The following is a 27,704-nucleotide window of genomic DNA, read 5'->3' as shown; positions in this document are numbered from 1 at the left end:
TCTGGGGGTCTCTCCCTTGATCCGGGAGGGTGGGTTATTGACACTGTCTTTGGGCCCTCCCCTTCAGCATTCCCAATCCATGACTTTTCAGCCTCAGCTTGTATACTTCCACAGACAGGGATCTCATGACCACTTTCTGGAACAGGCTGGATAGCTCTAATTGTTACAAAGGGCTTCATCTGCCTCCTCATAATTTCCACCCACCAGTCAGAGCTCTCCCCACAGGGCCTCAGAAAATCCCTAGAGTCCAGAATTTTCTCATCAGCGCTCCTGAGATTCGAAGCAGCATCTGGGGAGTGAGTGGAAGGGAGGACAGAAGAGCCAGCAGGGGGAGAGCTTGCTCAGAGAGGACCAGGACTGGGGAGGGAGGCCTTTGGCTTTGCATACCCCACTAGGAGTCAGCGTCAGTCTGGTGGCTCCTCTCCCCTAATCCTGCTTGGGGCTCGGTTCTGGCTGCTTTTGCCAATGGGGATCAAGTAGCGGGGGTGCTCCTGAAACCAGACTGGGGGACAGGCCCAGACCAGAAATGCCGGGGGCCCCCTGCCTGGCTCCCAAACTGGTCCCACTGGTGCAGAGCCTCTGAAGGCAGGCGGGCCGCAGCAAAACTGACTCCTCCACTTCCTCTCCTCTCCCCGCGCCGCCCGCCCTCCGCCCGCCCCCACTGCCTGGCGCCCGCCTGCCTGGAGACTGTTTTTCCACTGGCTGGCGCACACCATCCATCCCGCAGGGTTCAGCCTCTTTTCTGGAGTTAAACTTTTTTTCCGGAAGACCCTAACAGCCCCAGGCCCTGCCAGTCTCTCCTGGGCAGAAGAAGCAAAGTGGGAGGAAGAGAGCATGGGCTGGTCCCCACCCAGGGTCTCTGATGTTCTTGCGCCACTTGGAGAGCCCTGCCCCTCGGAGGCCAAAGCTACCGATACCCGCAGCAGATCCCAGGTAAGGAAGGGGAGCACACAGGGCCACTCGGGGTTTACCCAGAGGGACTTCCCCAGGAGCCAGGCCCCTCCCTGAGCCTCCTCCTCCCACTCCCCAGGCACCTGTTTCCTGTCCTGACTGCTGCTGTTGGAGGTCCCATCAGGCCTAGATATGACACTCCCAGGCCTGGGGCCCAAGGACAGTATTCTCAGGGGCAGTGATCTCTCCTCTGCGCACCACCCACCAGTGTTGTGATTTTTGAACCCAGGGGAGCATATTAGAGGCTGTTAAGTCAAGAGGAGGAGTGGGCTGCCTTTAACCGGCTCATCCCCAGCAATATCGCAAACTTTTGTTTCCCAGGGAGTTAGACTGGAGCTCCAGGACTGCCGGAGACAGTGAGTTAGGGAAGACAGATCTCTTCTTCTCCACCTGGCAACCCACGTGGCACCCAGCTCTGCCCCAGCCCATCAGGCAGTCTTGGCAGTAACCGGGAGGGACAGTAGTATAGAGAGGAGGCACAGAAGGAAATACTGGCAGGACCCCCCACCTCTGTTTGCTGCCGGCCCCCCACCTCCCATTGCTCCACTCCCCAGCTGCCTCTGGCCTGAGGACTTTTGTTTTCCATCCCTGGATAGAAAGAACAGGGGCCACACCCTTGCCTCTGTGGGCGGAACCTGGGAAGGGAGTTGGGGCAGAACAGGGCTGAAGCTGGAGGCCTTGGCTACTTCCTGGCAGGCTGCCAGCCCTGCTGCTACCCAGACCAAGAGCAGGCTCGAGACTTCATCAAGGCCTCCTGTTGCTGGCTGGCTGGGCGGCCCCAGGCCTGGGGACCTGGGTGGAACATGGCTGCTGGACAGAGAAAGGGGAACGGGTGGGGAAGGGGAAGCTTGCCAGGGCTCTTGTGGATGGGCACAGAGCGGGGGCAGAGGAAACCAGAAAAACAGAGGGCTTGCTTAGCTTGACCCACCGTTGTCCACTTTCAAGGCCTCCTCAGGTCACGCTCAAAAGTCCCGTCCAGGCATGTCCATATTTGAATAGCTTAAGCAAAGCGCTTATCCTCTGGAGGCCTTAGTTTCCTGATCTTTGCCCCACGAAGAATTACCACCCCCACCCCTTGCCATCCATCTCACCTCTGGGAGGAGCCTTCAGGACCGGACAGGGTGAGATGGAGGGTGTCATACATGGGACAGTTATCAGGCACGGTTTATTCCCTTTCTTTCCCTCCAGCATTCCTAAGAGGAGGGCAAGGGCCAAATGATTTATCCTCTTTTCACAGATGAGGACACTGAAGTCCAGAGAAAAGTCATGAAGTATGTTGAGAGCCAGGATCTCCTAAACCAGTCCAGAGCCTGCGGTCTCCAAAATGAAAAGGCTCTTATGAACTCCAGGGAGGCTGCCCCAGGCTCACCACTGACTGGAGACCCCTTCCTTTACACCAGCCCATAGCACAGGGTCAAGCCCAAGTCCCTCATCCACCGGACACCCACTCCAGCTTTTATACCCATGGGCTAGACACCCGAGGACACACCCTCCAAACTGTCATAGGTCCCCCAGTGCATTAGCAAGTACCTGGAATCCCAAAGGGAAAGCCAGTCAATATCACACATTCCCCAAAGCCACAGGGCCATTCCTAGTCCCCACCTCAAGGGAAGCTTATGGGGATGACAAGAACCAAAGTGTGTGAGGCAGACAGACCTGAGCTTGAATCTTAGCTCTGCACTCGTGTGAGCCGGGCAGGGTCACCCTGGGGAAACCTCCACCTTCTCAACCGTGCACTGCGCTATCACAGCTCAGTGCAGGACTGTGATGATGGGCAATGAGGGGTGCAAAACGCCTGACATATAGTAGGAGCTCAGTGAACAGTGGCTACTCTCCATCTACCCAGGCCCTGGGGCTCCCCGAGTCTCCTTCGTTTCTCACCAGCCTGACTTCACAAGAGGCCCCTGGTCCCTATTTTCAGAGGCAAATACTGATTTGTCATCTACTGTCCCACAGAAAGCACCCAACTGGCCACTACAGGGGATGAAATGGCAAGACTGTGCCCTGCCCTCTGGTGCCCACTAGCCTGAAAGCTCTCGTAGTCCCACCTGGAGCCATCATCCAGATCTCCTCCTGCCTCCACCCTTGCCGTCGGTCCCCCAGCTAACCCATCACCATGGCAGCCCTGATCGCAGAGAACTTCCGCTTCCTGTCACTCTTCTTCAAGAGCAAGGATGTGATGATTTTCAACGGGCTGGTGGCACTGGGCACGGTGGGCAGCCAGGAGCTGTTCACCGTGGTGGCTTTCCACTGCCCTTGCTCACCAGCCCGGAACTACCTGTATGGGCTGGCAGCCATTGGGGTGCCCGCCCTGGCACTCTTCCTCATTGGCGTCATCCTCAACAACCACACCTGGAACCTGGTTGCTGAGTGCCAGTACCGGAGAACCAAGAACTGCTCAGCTGCCCCCAACTTCCTCCTCCTAAGCTCCATCGTGGGCCGCGCGGCCGTGGCCCCCGTCACCTGGTCTGTCATCTCCCTGCTGCGTGGTGAGGCCTACGTCTGTGCTCTCAGTGAGTTCGTGAACCCCTATTCGCTCATGGTTGAAGAAAGGAGCTTCCCACTAGCCCATGCCACAGAAATCCTGGCCAGGTTCCCATGCGGGGAGGGCCCTGCCAACCTGTCAGTCTTCCGGGAGGAGGTCAGCCGCAGACTCAAGTACGAGTCCCAGGTAAGACCGTACCAAGACAAGCTCCTCTTTTCTCCCCTACCTGATGGCGAGTGGGCAGGTAACGGCTCAGGGTTAACCCTGGAGTTAGTCCTCCAGGGCTGAGCTCTCCAGAAAATCACTGGATTATCAGCCTCAGGCATGAGAGCTGGGTATCCATGGGTTAGCGATTGGTGGGACAAGGGTCAACACCATCCCAAATAAGAGAGTTTTAAACATTAGGAATTTTCTTCTTGCTCAGTCCGAGCCTGATACCTGTCACAGATTAAGCCCTTCGCTCCAGCTGGATTGAGCACAAACCCCTGCCACCTTATGAACTTTTGCTGTTGGCCGTGAGCTGGTAGTGGAGGATGGCTGGCTCAGGGGATGAGCGTGTTCCTATCCCAGGAAAAGCACTGCCCAGCAGAGTCAGCCGCAGGCACTGCCGCCAGAAAAGGAGCCCTTGAGACGGGAGAGGTGTCCAGCCAGGAAGCAGCAGCTGCCACCGCGATCCTAGCCTCAGCCTCAGCTTAGTTCTGAAGGAGTGGGATTGTCAGGGAGAGGAGGCAAGGGCAGAGAGCTGGGCAGGAGCAGAAAAACAGCTTGTGTTAACTTAAAAGGAGCAGGGTGTGAGAGACAGGCAGAAAAGAGCAGTTTTCTTTTTGGGGGGGGTCACACTGCACGGCATGTGGGATTTTAGTTTTCTGACCAGGGATTGAACCCGTGCAATGGAAATGCGGAGTCTTAACCACTGGACCGCCAGGGAAGACCTGAGCACAGATTTTCTAAAGGTACATAAGTAACACAAGTAGAAAAGCAGGGCTAGAGACAGCACCAAAAGAGATGGAAGATGGTAGGCAGAGATAAAATGTATTTGATGCTCAAATGCCCACAGATCTCTGTCCACGCTTAAATGGGGAAACAAAGATGACCTTGACTGTCCTAGTCCTCAATAGGCTCACGGCCACACGAGACAAGCACATGAGTGATTTCAAAGAGGCTAAGTCTAAACACAGAGAAGGTGTGAGCTCCAGGGAGTGAAGGCAAAGTGGAGGAATCAGTCAGAAGGGCCTGCTGCCCTTAGAGGAACAGGATCTGAGGCCAGAGAAGTGACAGAGCCAGCTCTCAGGGGGTTATGTCTGGTTCCACCCAGCCCACACCCTCTGACCAGCTCCCGCCACTTCTTCCTGGGGCAGGTGGGGGTCCAGGCAGCTCCCTGCCTGCCCTCAACCCTGCCCCTTCTCTGGCCAGCTCTTTGGGTGGCTGCTTATCGGCGTGGTGGCCATCCTGGTGTTCCTGACCAAATGCCTCAAGCACTACTGCTCACCACTCAGCTACCGCCAGGAGGCCTACTGGGCGCAGTACCGCGCCAACGAGGACCAGCTGTTCCAGCGCACGGCTGAGGTGCACTCGCGCGTGCTGGCTGCCAACAACGTGCGCCACTTCTTCGGCTTTGTGGCGCTCAACAAGGACGACGAGGAGCTGGTCGCGAAGTTCCCGGTGGAAGGCACACAGCCGCGGCCGCAGTGGAACGCCATCACCGGCGTCTACCTGTACCGTGAGAACCAAGGCCTCCCACTCTACAGCCGCCTGCACAAGTGGGCCCAGGGTGTGGTGGGCAACGGCATGGCCCCGGACCATGTAGAGATGTCCCTGCTTCCCTCCTGAGGGTCCCGTTCCCACACTCTTGGCCAATGACGGTATTTGGTCCCAAACTGAACCCCACTGCCTGCTCACATCAGCATCAGAGGGGACTTCTCTTTTTTGGCTGCGCATGGCTTGTGGGATCTTAGTTCTCTGACCCAGGGCTGAACCCTTGTCCTCTGCAATGAAGGTGCAGGGTCCCAACCACTGAATTCCCCAGAGATTTTTTTTTTTTAACCCTAGCTTTTGGGAGAAACAGGCCAGGAGAGAAACGAACACAAAGTAAAACTGGGATATGGATGTGAGAGCTGGTAGACGAGGTGGGCTCTGGCAGGAAGACCCTCAGACCTGAAGAAGTCCCCTTTCCTGCTGCCACCAGCCACTTGGTCAACAGCTTTGGAGGAAAGACCCTTTCCCAGAACTGGTCCTTCATGAACTATGATGTGGAGGATGACCTCTGACTAGAGGGACCCAGTCCCACCTGGGTGGGAAGCCCTGGCCAGCAGTCAGGTGACGATGGAACTCACCAGCAGGCTCTGCGTACAGAAGGCTATGCAGTTCATTTGTGGAACTGCACATGGACATCTGGCTCGGTGTGCACAGCTGGGAAGCAGCCCTCTGGCGTATGCCTCCAGCTTTATTTTATACACACTTTTGATAAAGCTTTTCTTAGTATAAAGGACCAGCTTGGAGTCTGTGTGACTGGATGGGTCGTGCACAGCACGCTGGAGGTCATGATGCTGTGTGCCAAGTTGCTTCAGTCGTGTCCGACTTTTTGCAACACCATGGACTGCAGCCCGCCAGGCTCCTCTGTCCATGGGGATTCTCCAAGCGAGAATACTGGAGTGGGTTAGCCTATCCCTTATCCAGGGGATCTTCTCGACCCAGGAATCAAACTGGGGTCTCCTGCATTGTAGGCGGATTCTTTACCAGCTGAGCTACCGGGGGGACAGGCCTAAATCCCAGACCTGGGGAGGGAAGAGGACAGAGACCCTGGGCAAGACTGAAATGGGTAGAAGGGAGGGCTGGGGGTCAGGGGAGGCAGAGGCAGGTGTTCCCACTTGCGGGAAGGCCCTGGGGCTGATGATCTCTTAACTGGGTTCAGTCATCTGATTTGATCTGGGAAACAGATGGAGCCTGGCCTTTCTCAGAGGGAAGCTCGGCTTAGACATCAGGAGTCAGCAGACCCGGCCCCTTTGCTCAGCTGGGCAGTCCAGCTCTCGTAACCCAGAGCTAACAAGCGAGAACCAGGCCAGCGCTGCATGGCCTCCCTCCCACTCCTGCCCTGCCTGCACCTCCGCCACTTCTCAGACCTCTGATGCACTCTCCCTTGTCCCTATCCCGCTCTCTGGCGTGGGACTCGGTCATCTCCCACAGAAAAGCTCCCCAGCTCTCAGGACATTTAAAGCTCTGCCCAAGGAAGCTTTTAATTCCCTTAAGACCAAGCCAAAAATGAACTGGCTTCAACTAGCTGGGTCCGGGCTGGCCTCTTAATTCAGGAAAACAGGATCCTTAGATAGTCTTTCTGGGAAATTTACAGGGAGGTGGGGGTATAGCAGGCCCATCACATCCCTTCTCCCTCAGGTCCCAAGGAACAAGTCAGTCAATGCCCTCTGCCCAGCAAGCTCTCCTCAGGGGAGCAGCAGGGAGAGAGAGAATCTGTAGCCTCCCAAGGTCACACAGCACGTCAATCAAGGTCCTCACTGAGCCCGCACGTGCCAGGCCCTGTGGCAGCACGTACCATCCATGCTCTCACTCAGCCCATAAAATCCTTCAAGCAGGACTTTTTAACCCCATTTCATAAACGAGGCACCCAGTTCAGAGAGGTTGGGTAATCTGGCCCCACTGGCCCCAGGAGGAGACATCACCAGGTGGTTTGAGCTGATACCTGTCACCTTTCTCTCAGGCACTCAGGTCCCTGAATTTCCCTTCTGGGCTCTGCCTCTCCTCCTGTCCAAGCCTCACAGCCTCCACCAAGGGGCACAAGGTACCACGGAGCTGAGGCAGAGGCAAGGTCCAGAGATCTCATAATCTAGAAGGGTGCGGCCTGCTCCCAGGACCCTGCTGATCACCCCACCCACACCCCCAGTTGGACCAAGAGCCCGCCAGGGCCACAGTGGGATCCTGAGTCCAGGGTCGTGGGGAGTCGGCCCTCCGTTCTGCTCCAGGGACCTCCCACGAAGGAGACTCTCAGGTTCCCTGGGGACCCAGAAGCCTGCTGCCTGCAAGCACTGAGCAGCCCCAGAAAAGGAAAAAGATGAAACAAATTGGTTCTTAAGACAAGCAAAAAGGAATTATAAGAAATCTCAAATTCCTTTTTATCTTGACGGGATTACCCCAAGGACGCTGCAGAAAAAGCAGCACTTAAATAGAGCCCTCGAGCAACAGTTTCTCAACTGCCCAGGTGCCTGAGGGTCGGCCCGGCTGTTGCAGTGTCCTGGAACCAGCCAGCCCCTAGTCGTCCATCATGGAGCTCTTAGCCTCCACGTATTCCAGGGCCTTTGCCTTGACTGCCTGCACATCCTTCTCCGAGCCGTGTTGCTTCTCATAGTCCAGGTAGCGCTTGAAGAAGAATTTCATTCGCTTGGGGGCCAGGCTCAGGTGAATGACCCGCTCGAAGATGTCCCTGGGAGGGAGAGCAGATGGCGTTTGCCTCTTGGTCCCTGGCCACATGATTCCTGGCTGACCTTCACTCACTGCTCTCAGGCTCTGGAGCACTCCCACTTCTACCTTTATTTTTATTCCTATTATAAACTGTCACGTCCGTGGACAGAGAGAACACCACCCCTGCTTTCCAGAGGAGCAGACTGAGATGCTACAGGGCCGAGTGCCCTGAAGGCACACGGGGAATCAGGACAGAGCTAATGGGACGGGACAGCCAGTGAGGTGTGGATCTGTGAGGACAGGTCTGCTTAAAACTCACTGAGAGGCGTGGGCGGGCACCAACTCTTTCTGGACCACAGTCCAGCCATCTCTAATCCTGTCTTGGGGAGATGCTGGTGGTGGTAGGTGAGACCATGCCTGTGAACACTCTCTACAATGAGAGCCAGGCTCAGCATTAATTATAAGGAAAACCCAGTCTCCTGACTCCCAGGCCTGGGGCCAGCCTACCTCCCAGCCAAGGTTCCAGCCAGACCGGTGGCTGGCCCCCAAGGTAGAAAAAGAAATTGGAAATGTGAATGCCACAGAACCTGCTGTGTCATGTCAAAGCCGTTTTCCAGACAGAGTTAAGAGAACTGGGGTGCTGGGAACTGGTGCAGGGCTAAAACTCCTGAGTGGTCAATGCCCACTCCCTACCCCGCCACAGAGAATGAGGCCTCAGCCCATCCCCCCCTCTCACCGGGCTTCCTTCTGGCTGCCATGCTTGATGATCATGTCGATGTAAACCGACCAGACATCTGTGCGCTTCGGGTAGATGCTCAGTGTGCTCTCAAAAATGGCTCTGGCGCGTTCCGCATCCCCTAGCTGGAACTCAAGCTGTGCAAACTTGGCGATGACATCCACGTCTGCAGGGAGAGGACGGCTCAGGCACAGCAAGCAGAGAGGCATCCTCATCACAACACGTGACTCTACGGGCACAGAGTCTGACGCCTGATTCCCTGCCGTGGGTCCTGAGACCCAGGTGATGACAAGAGGGATGCAGGGGTGGGTTGAGGGCTAAATACACAGATGGGCACTGCTCTGTGACTCCCAAACAGCAGACATTCTACTCTCTGGGCCCAGAAGGTGGATGGGGGATGGGAGGCAGGTGTGGGGCAGGCAGGCACAGGCAAAGAATTGATGCTAATCCTTTTTTGTTCCTCAACCTCTGGAGTTTAACATTTAAAATGCAACACAAGCACATGTTCAAGAGTATATAATCAACAGAGAGGAAGCTACATACCTTCCAGAAGACTTCCCTAAACCAGCCCTTGGATGAGAAGACCCCCATGCCCCTGCCCAGATTCTACTGTGCTCAGGATCTGTGTGGGTGGAAGGAACGAGCACTCACGCTCTTTCTTAGGCAGGCACTCGAGGGCTCGCTGCATCACACGGTGACTGGCCTCTGCCTTTCCCCTCCGCAGAAGGAAGGCGCCGTATTTGACCCAGACAGCTTTCTCCTGCCTGAAACGCTTCAGCATCCGGTTGTAGAGTTCGCCAGCTTCCTGTGGGAAGAATGATGTAAGCTGAGAGAGTGGATGAGAGCAGAGGGGGCAACGACAGAGACAGATGGCTACACTCGTGGGAAGCTAGCCCTGGGCTCAGGGGCTCCCTCAGTGTCCGGGCCCTGATCCACTATGTGAGGGGAAAGGGCAGGCGCCAGGGATGAGGAGAGCGTGTGCTGGGGAGTCTCCCTCCTAATCCCATGCTGCGAGGAGGTCGAGACTAGAAGAGAGCGCGTGAGCACGATGAGGGCGAGGAGAGACGAAAGGGGCGACTGGGCTACATCGCCTCCTGTCTGTGAGACCTCCATTGGTGGCTCAAGGGTGGGGGAAACGACTTCTCCCACCTGAGGATGAGCAAGCCTGGGGCAGGCCTGGGCCCAGAGGCAGGGGCTCCCCCCTCCCCGAGACGTCCCCGCTGCCTCAGGGACTTCCAGGAGCTTGTCTCTGAGCGGCTGAGGCCCCTCTGGAAGCCGGCTGCCTGGCCCAGACCCCTACCTGGAATTTCTCTGACTTGGTGTAAATGTCAGCCAGATGGAGAAAGACCTTCAGAGGCTCATTGTACTGCACGGCCCGCTCGAAGACCTTGGTCAGCGACTCCTGGGAGCCATACATGTTTTCTAGGTTCAGCAGGGCCACCCACACGTTCAGCTTCTCCTGCTCCTCTCTGGAGGGAGAACAGTCAGCACATGAGTCCATCCTCTCAGCCCCATAAGCCCCCACTCCCAACTGGGGGGCTAGAACTACGTCCCCTCCCCAGGCTCCTCCCAGGTCCTCAGTCCCCAACCCCACAAGCCGGCACTGAGAGCCCCCATCCCCACTGCAGCTCATGTGGAAGCAGGAACCCCGATCCATGGCTGCGGGGTCTGAGGCTCCCCTGGTTTCTGCCTCCACTCCTGGGAAGGAAATCTACCAAATCTCAAACTGGCCTGAGGTCTGGGCTGGACGGGGCAGAACCTGTGGTCTGAATCTCCCCTCAAACTAAGATAATGATGCAAAGGAGCACCATCCCTCTTCACTAGCTTTTGGGGAACCTGCTAGAACCTCGGCCTGGAAGATGGTCACACCAGGATTTTCACCCAGGTATGTGGAGAGGCAAGTTTTTCCTCTTCTACTTTTCTCCAAGTGGGGCACCTGCAATGTAGGGACTCATGGAAATGTGACCCTAGCTCTCTCAGTGAAGAGGACCATGAAATATAAATGAGCAGATCTATGTCACGACCGGCCTCTGACAGAAAGCCTGTGAAGCCACGGGCCCTGGTGGCAGCTGCCCCAACTGCCGCCGGCCTGTGGAGGAAACACGGCCCTCCCTGAGGAAAGACGGGGCCCAAAGCCGGACGGCGGGGCCGGGACCTGAAGGAGATGGTCTTGAGCGCCCTCTCGGCCACGGCCCGGGCCTTCTCGATCTCCGTGGCCTGCAGGTGGAAAGCCATGTACTGCAGCCACAGGAGGGAGCTGCTGGGCGAGCTCAGCACCAGTCGGTCGAAGTCCTCAGCCGACTCCGGCTGTCGCCCAGGATCCATCAGCGCCTCCTCGATGCGGTACAGCTCCTTCTCCGCCTTCTGCTTTTCCAGCTCCCTCTCCTTCTTACTTTTCTTCTTCTGCTGTGGAAAGCAGAGCAGCAGGTGAGTCGTCTGCTCCTCAGACCCGGAGAGGTCTGCAGTGGAAGCCAGGAGCCGGCAGGGCAGTCCACGGCTCGGCAATCACTCCCCGCCCGGGACGGCCCCGCCCGCTGGAAGAGACACCGAGGCTAGGGCAGAGCATGGGAGCCCAAGGGTCCCTGCAAACGAGGTGATGCCCTGGAAGATACGGCACCGTGGCTTGCTCTGGCTTCTCGTCCTCCTCGCTGTCCGAGCTCTCTCCGTGAGGTGGCAAGGCCGGGGTCAGGGTGTCCAGACCCACATCCCAAACGAAGCCGGAAGACAGCTGCAGCCGGGGCGCTTCTGCTGGCCTGGTCAGCTTCTCCTGAGCATCAAAGGCGCACGTGAGGCCAGCACTGGGCCCAGCGGCCCCTGCTCCCCCACCCCTCCCCACTGGAGGAGGAAGGGCTCCCACCGTGCCCAGAAACCTAGAGGTCTAGACCAGGCTACACCCTGGTCCACTGGGGAAACTTACAGGAGTGACGAAAAGCTTTCTTTGTAAATAAGTAAATTTAAGTAATAATTTTTTAAGAGCTACATATGCATACACATTAATGCTAGGACAGAGGTGTGCAGAACACGCTGAGGGAGGCAGGGACGCCCTTCCACACCGGTCCTCGGCGGTGTCCTCATTTCTCACTAGGAGACAGTCTCAGACAGGCTGAAAGCCTTTCTTTGCCGGCTCTCCCACGTCCTGACTAATTTAATTTAGCTCCACTTAATAAATGTGGATTAGAATCGACTCTTAAGCCCACTCAACAGTTAAGCAGGCGCCCTGATGACCAACCGAGGAAACTAGCCTCGCCATCTTTTCCTATTTTACAGCAAATGAGGATAAGAAAGGGGTGCTGATGACAGCCCAGTCCTCAGGCGGGAGACCAGGGACCCTCCTCCCGGAGCAGCCCTCGTCCCCAACCCCGCCGCCCCTCACCTTGGGCAACACGCTCATCTCTTCTGCCTCTTCTCCTTCTCGGTAATACACTTCCACACCACTGTCGTCCTCCTCGGACAAGGCCGCTTTCTTCTGCTTCTTGTTGCCGATTTCCTGGGATGACAGGCAGGGACGATGCTGAGCCTCGCTTCTCTCCACGGCCCAGGGGGTGCTTGATCCCTGCCCTCCCAGCAGCACCCAGTGCCCCACCCAAACTCAGCTGCTCTCAGTCCAAGAGGATGTGGCGAGGCAGCTGCTGGTAGCTTCTAAAAGGCTCGCCTTCCACGTGAGGGGAGGCCATCTTCCCAAGGGCCCTACCTGCTCACTGCTGGACTCGGGGTGCGGCCGCTTGCCCAGCTTCTTTGCCTGGGGCTTCTGGGGCTCTTTCTTATCCTTGCTGGGTGGCTGCGCCCCCTCCTGCCCCTTCCCAGTTCTCTTCTCTTTCTGTTTCTGCTTCTTCTTCTCCTTTGCTTTTCCCTCGTGGTTTCTCTCCGCGGCCTCCGTTTCCCTGCCGTCTTGCTTTGGAGGTGGCTGTCCCAGGGGGGCAGAAAGCACGTCCTGCTTTCCAGTGGCGTCGGGGAGGAGTGACAGCTCTACCAGGCTCTCCTGATGGTTCAGGCTACGACAGCAGGGCAGGGAGAGCGGATGACGAGGACCACACAGTACAGCGGCTGCTGCCCCCACCTGCCCTGGAATCATTCCGTCAGCTTGGGAACGACCCACACATCGTGCAACACTTGGTAGAAAAATACAGACCGTGGCTGTGCTGCCCCCTCCTCCGGCCCCAGCTACAGGTGCTGTGCAAGGAAAAGTACACACCTGCTTTCAGGAGCTGAGGCAGAAGGCGCCAAACAAAGGGAGTTCATGGACCACATTTACCATTACCTAGGCCATGATGTTTAAAGTTTACCTCTCAATCTCCTCCCAGAGTTCCCAGAGAAAGGGGTAAGAGAGAGAGAAGGCACCCACCGTAGGACCTTGGCTGTGAGCAGCTTCCCCTCAGGGAGGTGTCTGTCGTAAGGAGCGTTCTTGGACTGGTTGTGCTGGGAGACGTGCGGGTGTTGGGCCAAACCCGTAACCGAGGGGCCAAGGCTGACAGGAGAGAGACAAGCGTCCTGTGGTCGTAAACATGGCAACGGAGTCCCAGCCAAGCTAGTGCCCACACCCTCCCAGAGACCCAAGTGGGACAAGGATTTACAACAGACACAAGGTTCTTGGCATTCAACTAAATAAAGAGGGCTTTGTAGACTGGAAAAATCATTCAGCATAATGAAGATATAATTGAAAGGTATTTTTCACCCCATATCATCACAACACACAACTCAAAAGCTGCTAGAAAGACAGAAGACAATAAGAAAACATAGTAACAGCAGGGGAGGCTGCAGCGTCTGGCGCCAGCAGCTCACTGAACGCTTACAAATCGTGACATGCCATATTCTTTGTCCAAAACATCAAACAGAAGAATAATTTAAAACTTTTTTTAGAAGTATGAAAAGACTTGGAATTTAAAACACCGTGGGAACTCAGAGTCTCCTTCCTTCACGTTCCTTCAGAGATGGTGACTGAGGGAGCAGCGGGGGCCAACCAGGACAGGCTCCTGGAGGACACGGGGCTGGTCCACGTCCCCAGGCTCCACCTCACTCACCCTACGAGCACGCCGGAGGGCTGGACGGACTTCACGAAGCCCCTCAAGAGCTGCCCTTCCTCAAGGTCCTCGATGGAGTTAATCTCTGGATCTGTTATTTTGCTTTTCGTCTCTGGGTTTGTCCTAAAGGAATAAAAAGGCTTACACACATACCTCTAACCCCTTTGCCCACCCTCACCCCTAACTCTCCCGTGATAATGTGCTCAGTCATTCAGTCATGTCAGACTCTGCCAGCCCATGGACTGTAGCCCGCCAGGCTCCTCTGTCCATGGAATCTCCCAGACAAGAATATTGGAGCCCCTTGCCATTTCCTGCTCCAGGGGATCTTCCCCACCCAGGGATCAGGCCCACATCTGCTGCATCTCCCTCACTGGCGGGAGGATTCTTCACCACCGCACTACCTGGGAAGACCTCCTGTGGTAACAACTCTTTGTAAGGATGTGACTCTGGACCTGTCAGTAGGACATCGCCTGCAGAGCCCAGCCCCACCTTCTCCTGAAGTCCTGTCAGCTCTGGACAGTGCTAATAGTAACAGGGAGAGGATGGTCAAGACAGAGGGAGGTCAAGCCTCATAAATGTCCATTTCAAACCATGACTTCAGGCCAATCCACTTGACGGGACTCGCCCCTGCTATGTAACCCTGGGGGCTACATCACCTCCCTTCACCAGGACCACCAACAGGCAAGCCCAAGCCCCACTCTGGATGTCTGCACCTTTCCCTGGGAAACAAGAGCCTGAGCAGGCAGGTTCTTCTACAGTTAGAATGTCCTCAGCTTTTCTGGATAAAAACAGGGCCGGGCATAAAGGAGGTGAGCAGTGAGGCAAGCTGGGAGGCCCAAAGCTCTGTCAGATCCATACGGCCTCTCCTCAGTCCTCTGGGAGGTTCTTCCCCAATTCTTGTCCCGATGACACAGACACTCACCTGGACGATCTCAGTGACAAAGTCAATACAGGGGTCGCAGCGGACAGGACGTAACACCTAGAACGGGAGCAAAGGAGAAGGCAATGCAGACCCCAGCAGCTTGGGAGACGGGAGAGGGCCTCGGCTTCCTCTCAAAAGGCTGAGCAACAGGCGAGAGTGAGGGCTCTGCTCTTCATCCTGCTGACCACCTGCTGAGGGACTCGGGACAAGGCCCTCCTCTGGGCCTCAGTCCATCAGGTAAAAGCAGCGCTACTTGCTCTTCTCACCCAAGAACGGTGCTGGCAGGAGGAGACCAGAGGACATGCAAGCCCTCTGGAAGGCATGCAGAGCCACGTGGGGAACACGCAGGAGATGAGACCTGCCCCGTGTCATGAGTTTGGAGGGTTTGATCTCGTGGAGAGACTCACCCAGGGAACCGTGGCAGGGACGGCCCAGGACCACTGCAGATTCACAGTTCAGAGGCGGCCCCCCGAGTAAGACCTAAGCGGGGAAGGCTTCTGGGGGGAAAGCAGGGTTTACTCTTGCTAGGGGGCTTCCACACTCACATCACAGAAAATGGCAAGTAACAGCCCAAAGTCACAGGGTAGAGAATCTTACCAGGAGGAAGGGTCTCAGCAAGAATACAGCCCAAATCCTCCCATGATGGCATCTGTGCTTCCCACCAGGGCATCACGGCCCTTAACGCAGGGAAGGAGCTGAAGGGACTGTTGCCTTTAGGGAGTTAACTTATCATTCACATTTGAGAGTCAAGGAACTACAACTGAACACTACTCATATGCTTAACTAAAAGGTTATTTAAAAAAATACTTTGCTAAAAAAAAAAAAAATACTTTGCTGAAAATAAAAAAATCACATCTGTATTTTGTAAGCCTAAAGAAAAGACATGATTCTGGATTTCTCTGTGACATTCTTCTTCTCCTAGGCCCTGGGCATTTTTGTGCTGTTGAGCTCTGGCAAGTGGCTGAGAATGAAGGCAGGTTCTGGTGGCTGAGACACTCGAGATGGGAAAGAGCAATTACTGCTTTCCAGTCTCAGCCTCCGGAAGGTGCCTGCTCCATTGCTGGATAATTGTGTGTGACTGTCAGAAAAGTACGTATTGTACCAAGCTGAAATATGCCTCTCCAATGCTAGTTTATTCAGGCTATGAAACGGTTTCAAAACTCTGTGCATCCAAAATAGTTAATAAAGCAACCTGACCAAGCAAAGCATAGAACAAATGTAAACAGCCAATAACCATGAAAAATGACCAGAAGAGAAATTCAAATTAAATTAAGAGATCACTCTGGGCCTATTCAGTGGCAAAGATTAAAAATTAAGAATATCAAAAAAAAAAAAAAAAGAATATCCAGTGTTAGATAAAATTAAGTCCCAGTGTCAAGACTTCCCTGGTGATTCAGTGGTTAAAACTCTGCACTCCCAATGCAGGGAACATGGTTTTGATCCCTAGTTGGGGAAATAAGATCCCACATGCCACACAGAAAAAATACCCAGTGTTGACAGAGGTGTGAAATATGAATAGACACATTAACTGTTAATAGAGATAAAATTTAGCACAGTCCTTTTGGAAGATACTTTGGCAAGATGTTTAACATTATTTAACCCATCAATTTTACTTCTGGAAATTTATTTCACACACACACTTGCACTAGTATCCAAACATATGTGCAAACATACCCACTTCAACATTACTGTCCATCAACAGAATTATTTACATAAACTGAGTTTAAAAAAACACAAAATGCAACTCAAAAAAAAATGATAAAAGTAAGGTAAAATAACAAGGAAGGTTTCAAAATACTAGCATAGGAAAGAAAAAGTGCATGAGTCACTGCTATTAAGAAAAAGCAAGTTGCAGAACAGTATAGAAAATTAAATTCTACTATTACATAAGGGAAAATTATAACTACATATATTAGAGTCTTGAAAGAAGTCAAAGCAAAAGTGATGGAGAAACAGAGGAGCAACAGCAATGTTCAGTTTCCATCTTATATGCTATTTTTTTTCTGGTACAAAACCACACACCTATAATTAAAAAAAATCAAAACCCCAAAAATCCCCACCAATCCCACAGATAGTGGGGAAAAGGAAAAGAATCCAGCCTACCTGACAATCTGCTGTGGGATGAAGTCTTCCAGGTGCGTCTCTGAGTAGGAGTCACTTACATGAAACATACTGACTCTTCCAACCCTCCCGAAGGGGAAGGAGATGGTCAGCCCCTCCTTGGGCGTCACCTTCACCACACGGCCCATGGCCACTTCCCCCTTCTTAAGTTTGTGAGGACCTGGCAGGACAATGAACCAGATTCAGGGAAAAAGAAGTGAGCCAAGAAAGAAGCTGAGACAGTAGCCAACCAGAGGCTGGCGGGAGGTGAAGATGTCTGGGCTCAGGGTGTCTAGGATGAGTGGACCGGAATGATCACACAGACCCAGACCACTGTACCACGTCGTCAAGGATGCCAGGGCCGAGTGTTGGACAACCCTTTCTGAGAGACCTAAGAAAAACAACTGTAGGTAAAGGTGTCTCAGACACAGGCCACAGAGCAAAGCCCCAAGAGAAAAGCTGTTCCAAGGACACAGCTTCTGCACTAGACTTTCTGAGGATGCCAACATCCACGGCATCCTTCAACCTGGGCGATGACAAAGACCTTCTCCCAACCCTTTCCACCCCCTCCCTTCCTTGACCAGGTCCCATTTCATCACCACACCTATGAGTGAAAGACACAAGAAGGCCTTGGAGGAATCTGCTGGGCCAACCACGGTGGCCTTCAGGGCCTGGCCAATCTGGAACTTCTTATCTGGATGTTTCAGAACCTAGAAGGACAAAAAATTTCCTTTGATGTTTGAAGAAAGGCTGTCATTTATCTAAAACCACAGTACAGTAAATATCCCCTATGGGACCGTTCCCTGTCCCCACTGTGAGCACACACCAAGGATTAAGTCAAGCTCAGGGAGCCAGGGTTTCCTCTCCAAGCATCTCAGGCACACTGACCTTGAAGCTAAGAGAAGTGAGCAACAAGGGAATTCTCCCTCGGATGTCTGGAGCAATCTCCACCTCGAGCCATTTCTTAACCATGTTGTACTAGGAGGGAAAAAAAACAAGAGGAGAAATGGAATGGGGCAGATACAAGCATCTCTTCTTTTCCTTTCACTAAAACAGACACTTCTAAAATCACACTGAAAGGGCCCTAATTCTACATTTTCCCAAGTAACAGGAACTCACCCCCACGGCTCAATGCCCCTGCCCACCCTCCACTTCTCACAGGCTCTACTCAGTCTAGCTCAGAGCCTCCACCAGCCCAGCAGAACACACATCCCTCCTGGTGCCTCAGCTGATCAGGAGGCAGAAAAGGCCTCAGAGATAACATCCTCAAGCAGCAGAAGCAATCCCACTGACCTCGTAGCCTCCTCCAAGCTCAGTTGTGCACAGTGAGTTAGCAGCCTTCAGGGGCTAACATCTCATTTCTAAATCAGTTTAGGTTTTTTGACTGACACAGTGCTCTACCCTAAATATACACCCCAATTTTCAAGTCAACCCAGTAAAACATTTATCAAGCAGCCACTACACATAGCATGATAGTGATAACAGCCGGGCCCTGCCTTCAAAGAGATCACAGTCTGCAAAAAGTAACTTGAATGAGTATACAAATAACTAGAGCAGAAAGCAACACACAGGAGTATAATATGCTACAGCCTCTATAGGAGAACTAGTAAGAAGGGAAGGTTATCTGTGCTAGACCTTGAATTATAGGCAATGGGAAGAGACAGTACCCCAGTGTAGAAATAAAGAAGGGAAAAAAGGAGGTTTTCAGCATGACCAGTACTCCAGATTCACGAGGTCAGATCATAAAGAGTCCTTTTTTTTGGCCACTTATGGATCTTAGCCCCCAACCAGGAATCAAACCCATACCCCTGGCAGTGGAAGTGAAAAGTCCTAAGCACTGGACCACCAGGGAATTCCCTCTGAAGAACCTTAAATATTACTCTAAGGCATCTTGAGTTTATGAATATCTACAGACAAAAAGTAACTAAAGGTATCAAGCATCATGGACATAATTAGACAGATGCTCATGCAGGAAGACTCTGGCAACACTGAAGAGGAGTTATCCCTCAAGGTCAAGCCCAGACAGACCTTGACCTTCTCTCTGATATATTCTAACCAGTACAGTTCTCACTGATCTCTTCCCTTTACTCAACTACGATTCCACTTAGGGTTTGAACACATAATCTGACAACCAATTTACATATTGTTTTACACTGTTCCTGAGCTTTATGAAAGGCAAAAATCTAAAATCCAATACTTTATTTTAAATAAAATTTTTTATTTCTTGTATGTTCTGATAAAACTTTATTTGTGGACACGGAAATGTGAATTTTACATTATTTAAAATAAAGTACTGGATTAAAATTCTTGCTCTATGATGTATTTTTCTGTCTATTTTGTACAAGAAATCTACAAATACATAGAACTGTGAGTTGCCTGCTGTTTGGAAGCCATAAATTTAGCTCCTTGAACAGACCACATGTTTTCCAGGAGCAGAGGGCTTTACTGTCTCGCACACATCAGCAAGGCAGCAAGCACAGAATCAAAGCCTAGTACAAATGGTCACTGCCAGTTCCTTCCCCCTTTCTTCTATAAGAAAGACAGCACTGCATTGCAGGGCATGCACTTCTCACCTTCTTCAAGAAGCAAGTCACAGTCTGACCAGGCTGATACTGTTTAATCTTCTCCAAGGGGCTTACAGAGTGAGTGTTGAGAGTAGTATGGCCATCCTCCTTCAGCTCACTGTTTGCAGAAAGGCAATGGAAAGAGTAAACCAATCTCTATAAGCTTCTAGCTTGAGACCATCTCCCCTAACTGGCCCTGGATTAATTTTACTGGACTCCCCTAACACATACACACCAACCATGCACACCCCCATTTCCGTCCATAAACGGGAATGAATGTTCACAATACCTGCATGACAGTTAATCCTTTCCAACTCACTCACCTAAGTATGAACAAACTACAAAGTAGGTAGCCAATAATAACCTTCATAAGTGTAGAAAATGAAATGACTTTCCTTATTTCAATGCTTGAGCTACCGCTTTACTGTTTACAGAACTGCTTTCACAGATGAATGTGACGACACTCTCATGTGTGACTCAAACAGGAAAGATACTGCTGCTGCTGCTAAGTCGCTTCAGTCGTGTCCGACTCTGTGTGACCCCATAGACGGCAGCCCACCAGGCTCCCCCGTCCCTGGGATTCTCCAGGCAAGAACACTGGAGTGGGTTGCCATTTCCTTCTCCAATGCATGAAAGTGAAAAGTGAAAGTAAAGTCGCTCAGTCATGTCCAACTCTTAGCGACCCCATGGACTGCAGCCCACCAGGCTCCTCTGTCCACGGGATTTTCAGGCAAGAGTACTGGAGTGGGGTGCCATTGCCTTCTCCAAGGAAAGATACTATTAAACTCATTTTATGGTACAGACCCAGGAACTCAAGTCAGAGCTTCTGACTCAAAAATGTCCTGTGCTACTCTGGCATTACCACTTTCTTGATTCTCTTTGTCTATGCAGAAAAGCAACAAGGAGATGTGGTCTGAAAATTATCAGTCTACAAATCACTTCAAAGGAAGCAAAGAACTCCCACCGTTCCAACCTAGCCCAGCTTACCCATCCAAATTTCTAAAACAAAACAGAACTCGTCAATAACATGGTACAAGTAACACCGGTAAAACTGTAGCATATAATAGCCAAGTACTGGTGAATATAAAAACCACAGGAAATTCATATACAAGTAAAGCTGAAATACAGATATCCTATGAACTTTGAGAACATGGTACTAAGTGAAATAAACCAGTCACAGGATTATGCATGACTCCACTTACGTGAGGCATCCAAAGACATCAAACTCAAACTCAAAGAGACAGAAAGTAGAATGATGGTTGCAAGAGGCTGGGAGGTGAGCAGGAAATGAATGGGTATAGAGTTTTAGTTAATGCAAGACGAAAAAGTTTAGAGATCTGTTTACAACACGTGCATATAGCTGACAATATGCTAAGAGGGTAAATTTACGTTGTGTTTTCACCACAATAAAAAAAATTTGAAAAAAGATTAGAACACAGATAAATACAAAGAAAAGCCCATATGAAGACACTGGGAGGAGAGAGCCATCCGCAAGCTGAGACAGGCCTCAGAAGCACAAACCCTACTGATACCTTTGTCTCAGACCAAAAGTCTCCAAAATCATGAGAAAATAGATGTCTGCTGTTTAAGCTAAAAGAAAAAATTTAAAAATAAAACACAAACACACATTACAAGTATATGTTTTCTTTTTCCCAAATTATTTTAATTTACCTTTCTCTCTCAAAAAAAAAAAAAAAAGCAGCCATAACTACATTAATGCCAAGAGAAAACTCAGCAACTAGCAGGAATTCCCAAGACACACATAAAGACTCCTGAACCATCTGCTCTCCTAACTGCAGCCCCTCCAAAGGAGTAATTAATTGATCAGGAAACATCTCATCTAGTTTGAGAGACCCTTACCCACCCTGAACTCTGCTCCAAGATATAGGACATTCTCTTTGTGCAGGAGATCTCCATATCTAAGTGGGAATGAAAATATTGCATTTTGAAAATAAGCATTTTGTCAAGTTAGTCAACACCATCGATTAAACAAATGTTTTCCCTCCTGACTTCAAAATACATAATTTAAACAAAAGCATTTGAGAAACACAACAGTTATACCATTATGTTTATACTATGCTTCTCAGAGGCGTTGATTAAATAATTAACAATACAACACAGGTGCACGGAGGAGGTGCAAGATGTGCTGGAGTTTTGCCCGTCCATCTGTCTGTCTGTTATCCATCCCCCATGTCCTCAATGGAATGCACTCATTTCCTGGCTCGACCCACACTGCCACAGCACTATCAGCATCTGGTGCTCAGGGTTCCAGAAGTATCTCCCTATCTCAGACACAAGCCCTCCCAGCACTATTCCACTTCTCTTCTGATCCCTTTGGGATGCTGATCAAGCCTTAACCTCAGAAAGCTGTTTAAGCTGTCCAGTCCCTGCATGACATCCTAGGCACATAAGACTTACAGCCTGGATGGATGGGGGCCTGACTGCAGAGGCACTGGCAGTGCTGTGGGTCTAGCTGCACTCACGGATGGCCTATGCGGTCCCGAGAGGCTGGGGTTTGTTTTTTTTTTTTTGAATGTGGGAAGCAGAAGCAGACAGGCCCACATATCAACATGCTTAAGATTCTCTAAAAGCATGACCCCAGACAAACTGGATCCACCACTACACGGAACTACCAGTTCTACCAGTCTACTACCAGTCCTACTAGTGCGCTCAGCATCCCTTGTGGAACATCCCTTTGCATAATCCACTAGAGTATGACCTAAAATTTTCAGTCACCAAGCAGTAGTCCACACTCAAAGAACAAGTATTCTTGGCTACACGGTGTATGTTTAGGGAATTAGTGAGTTCTAGAATACAAGGTTCAAAGAGATTCCAGGGATTAGATCTGATAAACAGAGTGCCTGAAGAACTATGGATGGAGGTTCGTGACATTATACAGGAGGCAGTGATCAAGACCATCCCCAAGAAAAAGAAATGCAAAAAGGCAAATAGGTTGTCTGAGGAGGCCTTACAAAAAGCAGTGAAAAAAGAAGTGAAAGGCAAAGGAGAAAAGGAAAGATATAAGCATCTGAATGCAGAGTTCCAAAGAATAGCAAGGAGAGATAAGAAAGCCTTCCTCAGTGATGAATGCAAAGAAATAGAGGAAAGCAATAGAATGGGAAAGAAAAGAGATCTCTTCAAGAAAATTAGAGATATCAAGGGAATATTTCATGCAAAGATGAGTACATTAGTATGGACCTAACAGCAGCAGAAGATATTAAGAAGAGGTGGCAAGAATACACAGAAGCACTATAAAATATCTTCATGACCCAGATAACCATGATGGTATATGATCACTCACCTAGAGCCAGCCAGACATACTGGAATGCAAAGTCAAGTGGGCCTTAGGAAGCATCACTACGAACAAAGCTAGTGGAGGTGATGCAATTCCAGTTGAGCTATTTCAAATCCTAAAAGATGATGCTGTGAAAGTGCTACACTCAATATGCCAGCAAATTTGGAAAACTCAGCAGGGGCCACAGGACTGGAAAAGGTCAGTGTTCATTCCAATCCCAAAGAAAGGCAACACCAAAGAATGCTCAAACTACCACACAATTGTACTCATCTCACACACTAGCAAAGTAATGCTCAAAATTCTCCACGCCAGGCTTCAACAGTATGTGAACCATGAAATTCCAGATGTTCAAGCTGGTTATAGAAAAGGCAGAGGAACCAGAGATCTAATTGCCAACATCTGCTGGATCACTGAAAAAGCAAGAGAGTTCCAGAAAAACATTTATTTCTGCTTTATTGACTATGCCAAAGCCTTTGACTGTGTGGATCATAACAAACTGTGGAAAATTCTTAAAAGAGATGAGAATACCAGACCACTTTATCTGCCTCCTGACAAATCTGTATGAAGGTCAAGAAGCAACAGTTAGAACTGGACATGGAACAACTGACTGGTTCCAAATCAGGAAAGGAATACGTCAAGGCTGTATACTGTCACCCTGCATATTTAACTTATACGTAGAGTACATCATGAGAAATGCTGGACTGGATGAAGCATAAGCTGGAATCAAGATCGCCAGAAGAAATATCAATAATCTCAGATATGCAGATGACACCACCCTTATGGCAGAAAGCGAAGAAGAACTAAAGAGCCTCTTGAAAGTGAGAGTGAAAAAGTTGGCTTAAAACTCAAAATTCTAAAAAAAACCAAAAAACCTCAACATTCAGAAAACTAAGATCATGGCATCAGGTCCCATCATTCCATGGCAAATAGATGAGGAAAGAGTGACAGACTTTTTTTGGGCCCCCAAATCACTGCAGATGGTGATTGCAGCCATGAAATTAAAAGATGCTTGCTCCTTGGAAGAAAAGCTATGACCAACCTAGACAGCATATTAAAAAGCAGAGACATTACTTTGCCAACAAAGGTCCATCTAGTCAAGGCTATGGTTTTTCCAGTAGTCATGTATGGATGTGAGAGTTGGACTATAAAGAAAGCTGAGTGCCGAAGAATTGATGCTTTTGAACTATGGTGTTGGAGAAGATTCTTGAGAGTCCCTTGGACTGCAAGCAGATCAAACCAGTCCATCCTAAAGGAAATCAGTTCTGAATACTCATTGGAAGGACTGATGATAAAGCTGAAATTCCAATACTTTGGCCACCTGATGTGAAGAACTGCCTCATCTGAAAAGACTCTGATGCTGGGAATGATTGAAGGCTGGAGGAGAAGGGGACAACAGAGGATGAGGTGGTTGGATAGCATCACCAACTCAATGGACATGAGTTTTTTAGTAAGCTCCGAGAGTTGGTAATGGACAATGAAGCCTGGCGTTCTGCAGTCCATGGGGTCGCAAAGAGTTGCACATGACTGAATGACTGAACTGAACTGAGAATACTAGGTTGAGAGCAAAAATGTTTCTTTTTGTCAAACGTCAACAGACAGACTTGGAATCAGCCTTTAAATTGATACTTAAACTCTGAATACAGCTTTCACGTTGATTTTCATATAATCTCTCTAATTTAGCTATACTGAGAAACCAGACAAATATCTCTCCTGAAGAAAAAAAAGACAACCTGGACAGAGAGAGGCAAAATAAGTCACAACACTGGCTGAATTAAGACTAAGAATTCCGGTTCCTGACTCCAAAGCCCATGCTCTTTCTACGGAACCACTGGAGCTCCCCTCACCTTGGCCGAACACTCAACTCTGGGATGGTTCGAATAAATCTGGGATGACTTATTGGGAGAAACCTGGAAAAGAAATAAAGTCAGATCAGTTCTCTTATTCTCTGTCACACTATAATCTGGAGATCAGAATTTCTAACTTCCCACCCAACCGAGCTTAAAAAAACTACCCATTCCACCAGCACACCGCCCCCTGGTAACATCAGGCTTGAGGGTTTCCATTCTCAATGTCTGAGTCAACGTTCAGAAATTAGCTCATCTGATCTTTTGGGATTATCATATTAAAGCCTGAAATGAATTTTCCTTACAGATAATATACTCCAACTCTTTCATTCTAAAAAGAAGGAAATTGAGGTCTAGAGAGAATAAATGATTTACTGAAGTTCCCACAGGTACTGAAATTAATATGCAAATTATTGGCTAGACTTAGAATTCTTCTTTTGGTTTTCTTATAGCAAGGACTTCTGCAGCAATAACAATTGTGACTCAATTTAAAGTAAATGAATACAATTAAGGTATGTACTGGGGAGTGGATTACAGTAACTGCTGATATATACCGAACAATAACTATGTGTCAGACAACCCAGCAGGCACACTCCGCGCCAGGTGCCCTCTTCCCGTGGTTGCGATGGCCCTACAAGGTAGTCACTACCATCACTCCCACTTTACAAATCAGGAAAATAAAACGGAGAGAGCCAAGGAACTGTTTAACTTGTGGTCATGTAATTTTAAGTGGCAAATCTAGAACTCAACCCAGATCTGACTTTAAATGAATGCTCTTAACCACTACCTTATACACAAGTATAAGAGAGAGACAAAGGGACTCTTTGGTGAATACTTTGGTGAACTAAAAGAAAAGCTGACATATGCACGATTTTTGGAACCTTCCCCAGTTCCCATCCCTTCTCCTACAATTACAACAAGCTCTCCTCAAAGACAGACCCTCTGCATAAATAAAAACAAAGCTGAACAAAAAAAAAGCCAGCCCTTCGCCCTAAGCTTCCATACTTGAAGGTCTTCATGTCTCTCCCGCCAATCACTCGGGCAGTGACTTTCTTCCCAACTTTCAGCTTGGCAGTAGGAGATGTGCCCACTGGAACATCATCTAGAATGTGGGAGGCATGGATGCAGCCAATGATGCCGTCTTCTAGGGTCACAACCACATGGGTAGGCTTAATGGACTTGACAGTCCCCGTGACCATGTCCCCAATGGACAGGGTGTGCTTCTTTACAGTCCCTATGACCAGGGCCGGATCCACTTCCTCGTCCTCGTCGACTGTCTCTGAGTCCTTCCGGGTCTGTCTCATGGTCCTCTTGGCAGCTGGCCCCTCAATGGCTAAAAGGAGACCGGTCACTCCTGGTTCTGTGGTCTGGAGGGTTAGGGAGACGCCTTGCCCCACTTGCAATTTCTCTGAGTCAAAGCGGAAGGTGTCGTTCAGGTGAGAGGTCAGGGAGAAAGCGGCGAGGTGGCCAGTTTCTACCAAGGAGGCAACGGCAAAGGACTCTTCCAAGTGCTGCACAATGGCCTGGAGGTCACTGCCTTTCTTCAGCTGGAAAACAGAAAACCACCATCCCTGCTTCTTACAGAGCACAAGGACTCATTCCTCACCCACTGGGCAGGGTGTGACTGAGGAAGCCCTCTGAGTCCCGGGGACCCAAGGCTCACGTGAGCTGGAGCAAACTAGCCTCCACTCCCTGGACCCAGTTTCCCCTCCTGTATTCTGAGGCTGTCGACATGATCACACTCAAGGAACTATGTCAGGATCGCCTGGAGTTAGCTTCTGTTTTGAATTCAGATTCCTAGTCCTATCCTACAACTGACGAAAGCACAACTTTACAGGTGACTCTGATGTACAGCCAGGTGACCACTAACGGTGCTCCAGCTTTAACACAACACTGTGGTTCCTGCTCTCCTAGTCCTGCAGCTCTCCATCCAATGTTTTCACTCAGCCAACAAGAGAGTCACTACCGACAGCTTCCTGTGTACGAGGATGTAGCCTATCCTTCCCCATCATCCAACCTGTGCTCACGCCTTTACATGAGAGCCAGCTTCATTCAGATGATAAAATGGAAATGGGGCCTACTAGAAAGCTTGTATGCATGCATACTAAGTTGCTTCAGTCGTGTCCGACTCTCTGCGACCCTATGACAGTAGCCCACCAGGCTCCTCTGTCCATGGAGATGCTCCAGGCAAGAATGCAGAAGAGGGTTACCGTGCCCTCCTCCAGGGGATCTTCCCGACCCAGGGATCGAACCCGCATCTCTTATGTCTCCTGCATTGGCAGGGAGGGTCTTTACCATTAGTGCCACCTGGGAAGCCCTGCTAGAAAGCTTAGTGAGGGGTTAATACTGTTTGCTACTTCTCTTTGTGTCTCAAAGTCTCAAAATTAGAAGCAACTAGAGGTTAAGGATTATATCTATTATAATCCTCTGTAACATACCCTATGCAATGAGAAGCTTAATAAGTACTTCAGAAACTGATGAAATATATGTGTCATCTGGAGAGAAAATGAGAAAGCTCTCAATTTGAGAGCTTTCTTGAAGCTATTCTTTGCCCACACAAAGTGGACAGAGTGGGTGCAGATGAACAGCCTGGAGTCAGACTACCCACAGACATGCTCTGTTTGGTTCACATGATGTTTAAAAAAGAGTTTCTAACATTTCCCACACATATTTCAAGGAAAAAAAAATTAAATTCTGGCTTCTCTTAAAATTCAATGCCTTAGCAACATTAGCCCAGATGCTCTCACGTGGCACCAAGCAGACAGTGGCCTCCCCTCCTCTGCATGGACTCCTCAGTCTGTCAGTCCTACAGTTGCCACCTCGCCTGCTGCTCTCCTCTAGACACCAGCTTGGCCCTAATCAGGGTGACCGTGTGATTCATCCGCCTGAACTAGAGTGGACGTCACTGCTACTGACGAGCACACCAGGGCAATTCCCGGGCTCTCCCATGGTTGTGACCTGTGATGTCACTGCCAGGGCCTGGGTTCAATCCCCGGTCAGGGAACCAAGATCTGGCAAGCCACACAGCTTAGTCAAAAAAACAAAAACAAAAAAACCAAGCACACCAGACGACAGGTACACCTGGGAATGACCCAAACAAATCCAGGCACATAGTTACCCTGCGTACAAGCATATGCAGAGCATGTGGGATTGAAGGGGTGGGTGTGTAGTGCCTCTGAAATCATGGCAATGAAGTCCACAATCAACAAGCTTACCTTTTTAGCTTTTCTATTCACCAAATCGTGGCAGAGGGAAACATGTACTTCCAACTTCAACATATCAACGTTTAAGATCACAGCCTTCTTTTTCTGCCCAGGTTTCAGCTCCTGCCCTGCAGTGCAGAACCACACACAATGTGATCACCCTCCTGGAACCGGGG

At 50.4% G+C, this 27,704-nt stretch overlaps 2 protein-coding genes across 6 annotated transcripts in view; one reads left to right on the top strand and one right to left on the bottom strand.

Moving 5' to 3' along the window:
* The first annotated feature begins 670 nt into the window (after positions 1–670).
* On the top strand, positions 671–6,999 carry CALHM2 (calcium homeostasis modulator family member 2). Of its 3 annotated transcripts, XM_055560740.1 has the most exons (4): positions 671–933; positions 2,189–2,222; positions 2,908–3,622; positions 4,850–6,999. In XM_055560740.1, the coding sequence occupies exons 3-4, from the start codon at positions 3,068–3,070 to the stop codon at positions 5,264–5,266; spliced, it is 972 nt and encodes a 323-aa protein (XP_055416715.1). In that variant the 5' UTR covers positions 671–933; positions 2,189–2,222; positions 2,908–3,067; the 3' UTR covers positions 5,267–6,999. The 3 variants fall into 3 exon arrangements, with proteins under 3 accessions (XP_055416715.1, XP_055416716.1, XP_055416717.1); XM_055560741.1 differs by lacking the exon at positions 2,189–2,222; XM_055560742.1 differs by having other exon boundaries at positions 2,189–3,622.
* A 514-nt stretch (positions 7,000–7,513) lies between these two features.
* Positions 7,514–27,704, bottom strand: part of PDCD11 (programmed cell death 11) — a 41,663-nt gene continuing 21,472 nt past the window's right edge. For 2 of the 3 annotated variants that reach the window (XM_055560734.1, XM_055560735.1), the window contains exons 19-36: positions 27,541–27,656; positions 25,331–25,872; positions 24,326–24,388; positions 19,196–19,304; positions 17,511–17,600; positions 17,227–17,332; positions 16,626–16,803; positions 14,523–14,579; positions 13,601–13,723; positions 12,925–13,047; positions 12,274–12,574; positions 11,956–12,069; positions 11,200–11,349; positions 10,738–10,988; positions 9,883–10,051; positions 9,234–9,387; positions 8,583–8,748; positions 7,514–7,868 (exon numbers count right to left, since the gene is read on the bottom strand). In XM_055560734.1, the coding sequence (XP_055416709.1) occupies positions 7,697–7,868; positions 8,583–8,748; positions 9,234–9,387; positions 9,883–10,051; positions 10,738–10,988; positions 11,200–11,349; positions 11,956–12,069; positions 12,274–12,574; positions 12,925–13,047; positions 13,601–13,723; positions 14,523–14,579; positions 16,626–16,803; positions 17,227–17,332; positions 17,511–17,600; positions 19,196–19,304; positions 24,326–24,388; positions 25,331–25,872; positions 27,541–27,656 (2,984 nt within the window). In that variant the 3' untranslated portion in view covers positions 7,514–7,696. The remainder of the gene's footprint in view (positions 7,869–8,582; positions 8,749–9,233; positions 9,388–9,882; positions 10,052–10,737; positions 10,989–11,199; positions 11,350–11,955; positions 12,070–12,273; positions 12,575–12,924; positions 13,048–13,600; positions 13,724–14,522; positions 14,580–16,625; positions 16,804–17,226; positions 17,333–17,510; positions 17,601–19,195; positions 19,305–24,325; positions 24,389–25,330; positions 25,873–27,540; positions 27,657–27,704) is intronic. The other variant, XM_055560736.1, reaches the window with a different exon arrangement.

This window comes from Bubalus kerabau, chromosome 22, assembly GCF_029407905.1.
Source record: "Bubalus kerabau isolate K-KA32 ecotype Philippines breed swamp buffalo chromosome 22, PCC_UOA_SB_1v2, whole genome shotgun sequence".
Taxonomy (NCBI): domain Eukaryota; kingdom Metazoa; phylum Chordata; class Mammalia; order Artiodactyla; family Bovidae; genus Bubalus; species Bubalus kerabau.
Note: the sequence above shows the minus strand (reverse complement) of the source record. Positions and strands in the feature narration are given on the sequence as shown.

Excerpts from the sequence above, each read along its gene's own strand:
- CALHM2 (XM_055560741.1), top strand. The coding sequence starts at position 3,068 with ATGGCAGCCCTGATCGCAGAGAACTTCCGCTTCCTGTCACTCTTCTTC. Across the intron at positions 3,623-4,849 it reads GACTCAAGTACGAGTCCCAG|CTCTTTGGGTGGCTGCTTAT; the intron begins GTAAGACCGTAC and ends TTCTCTGGCCAG.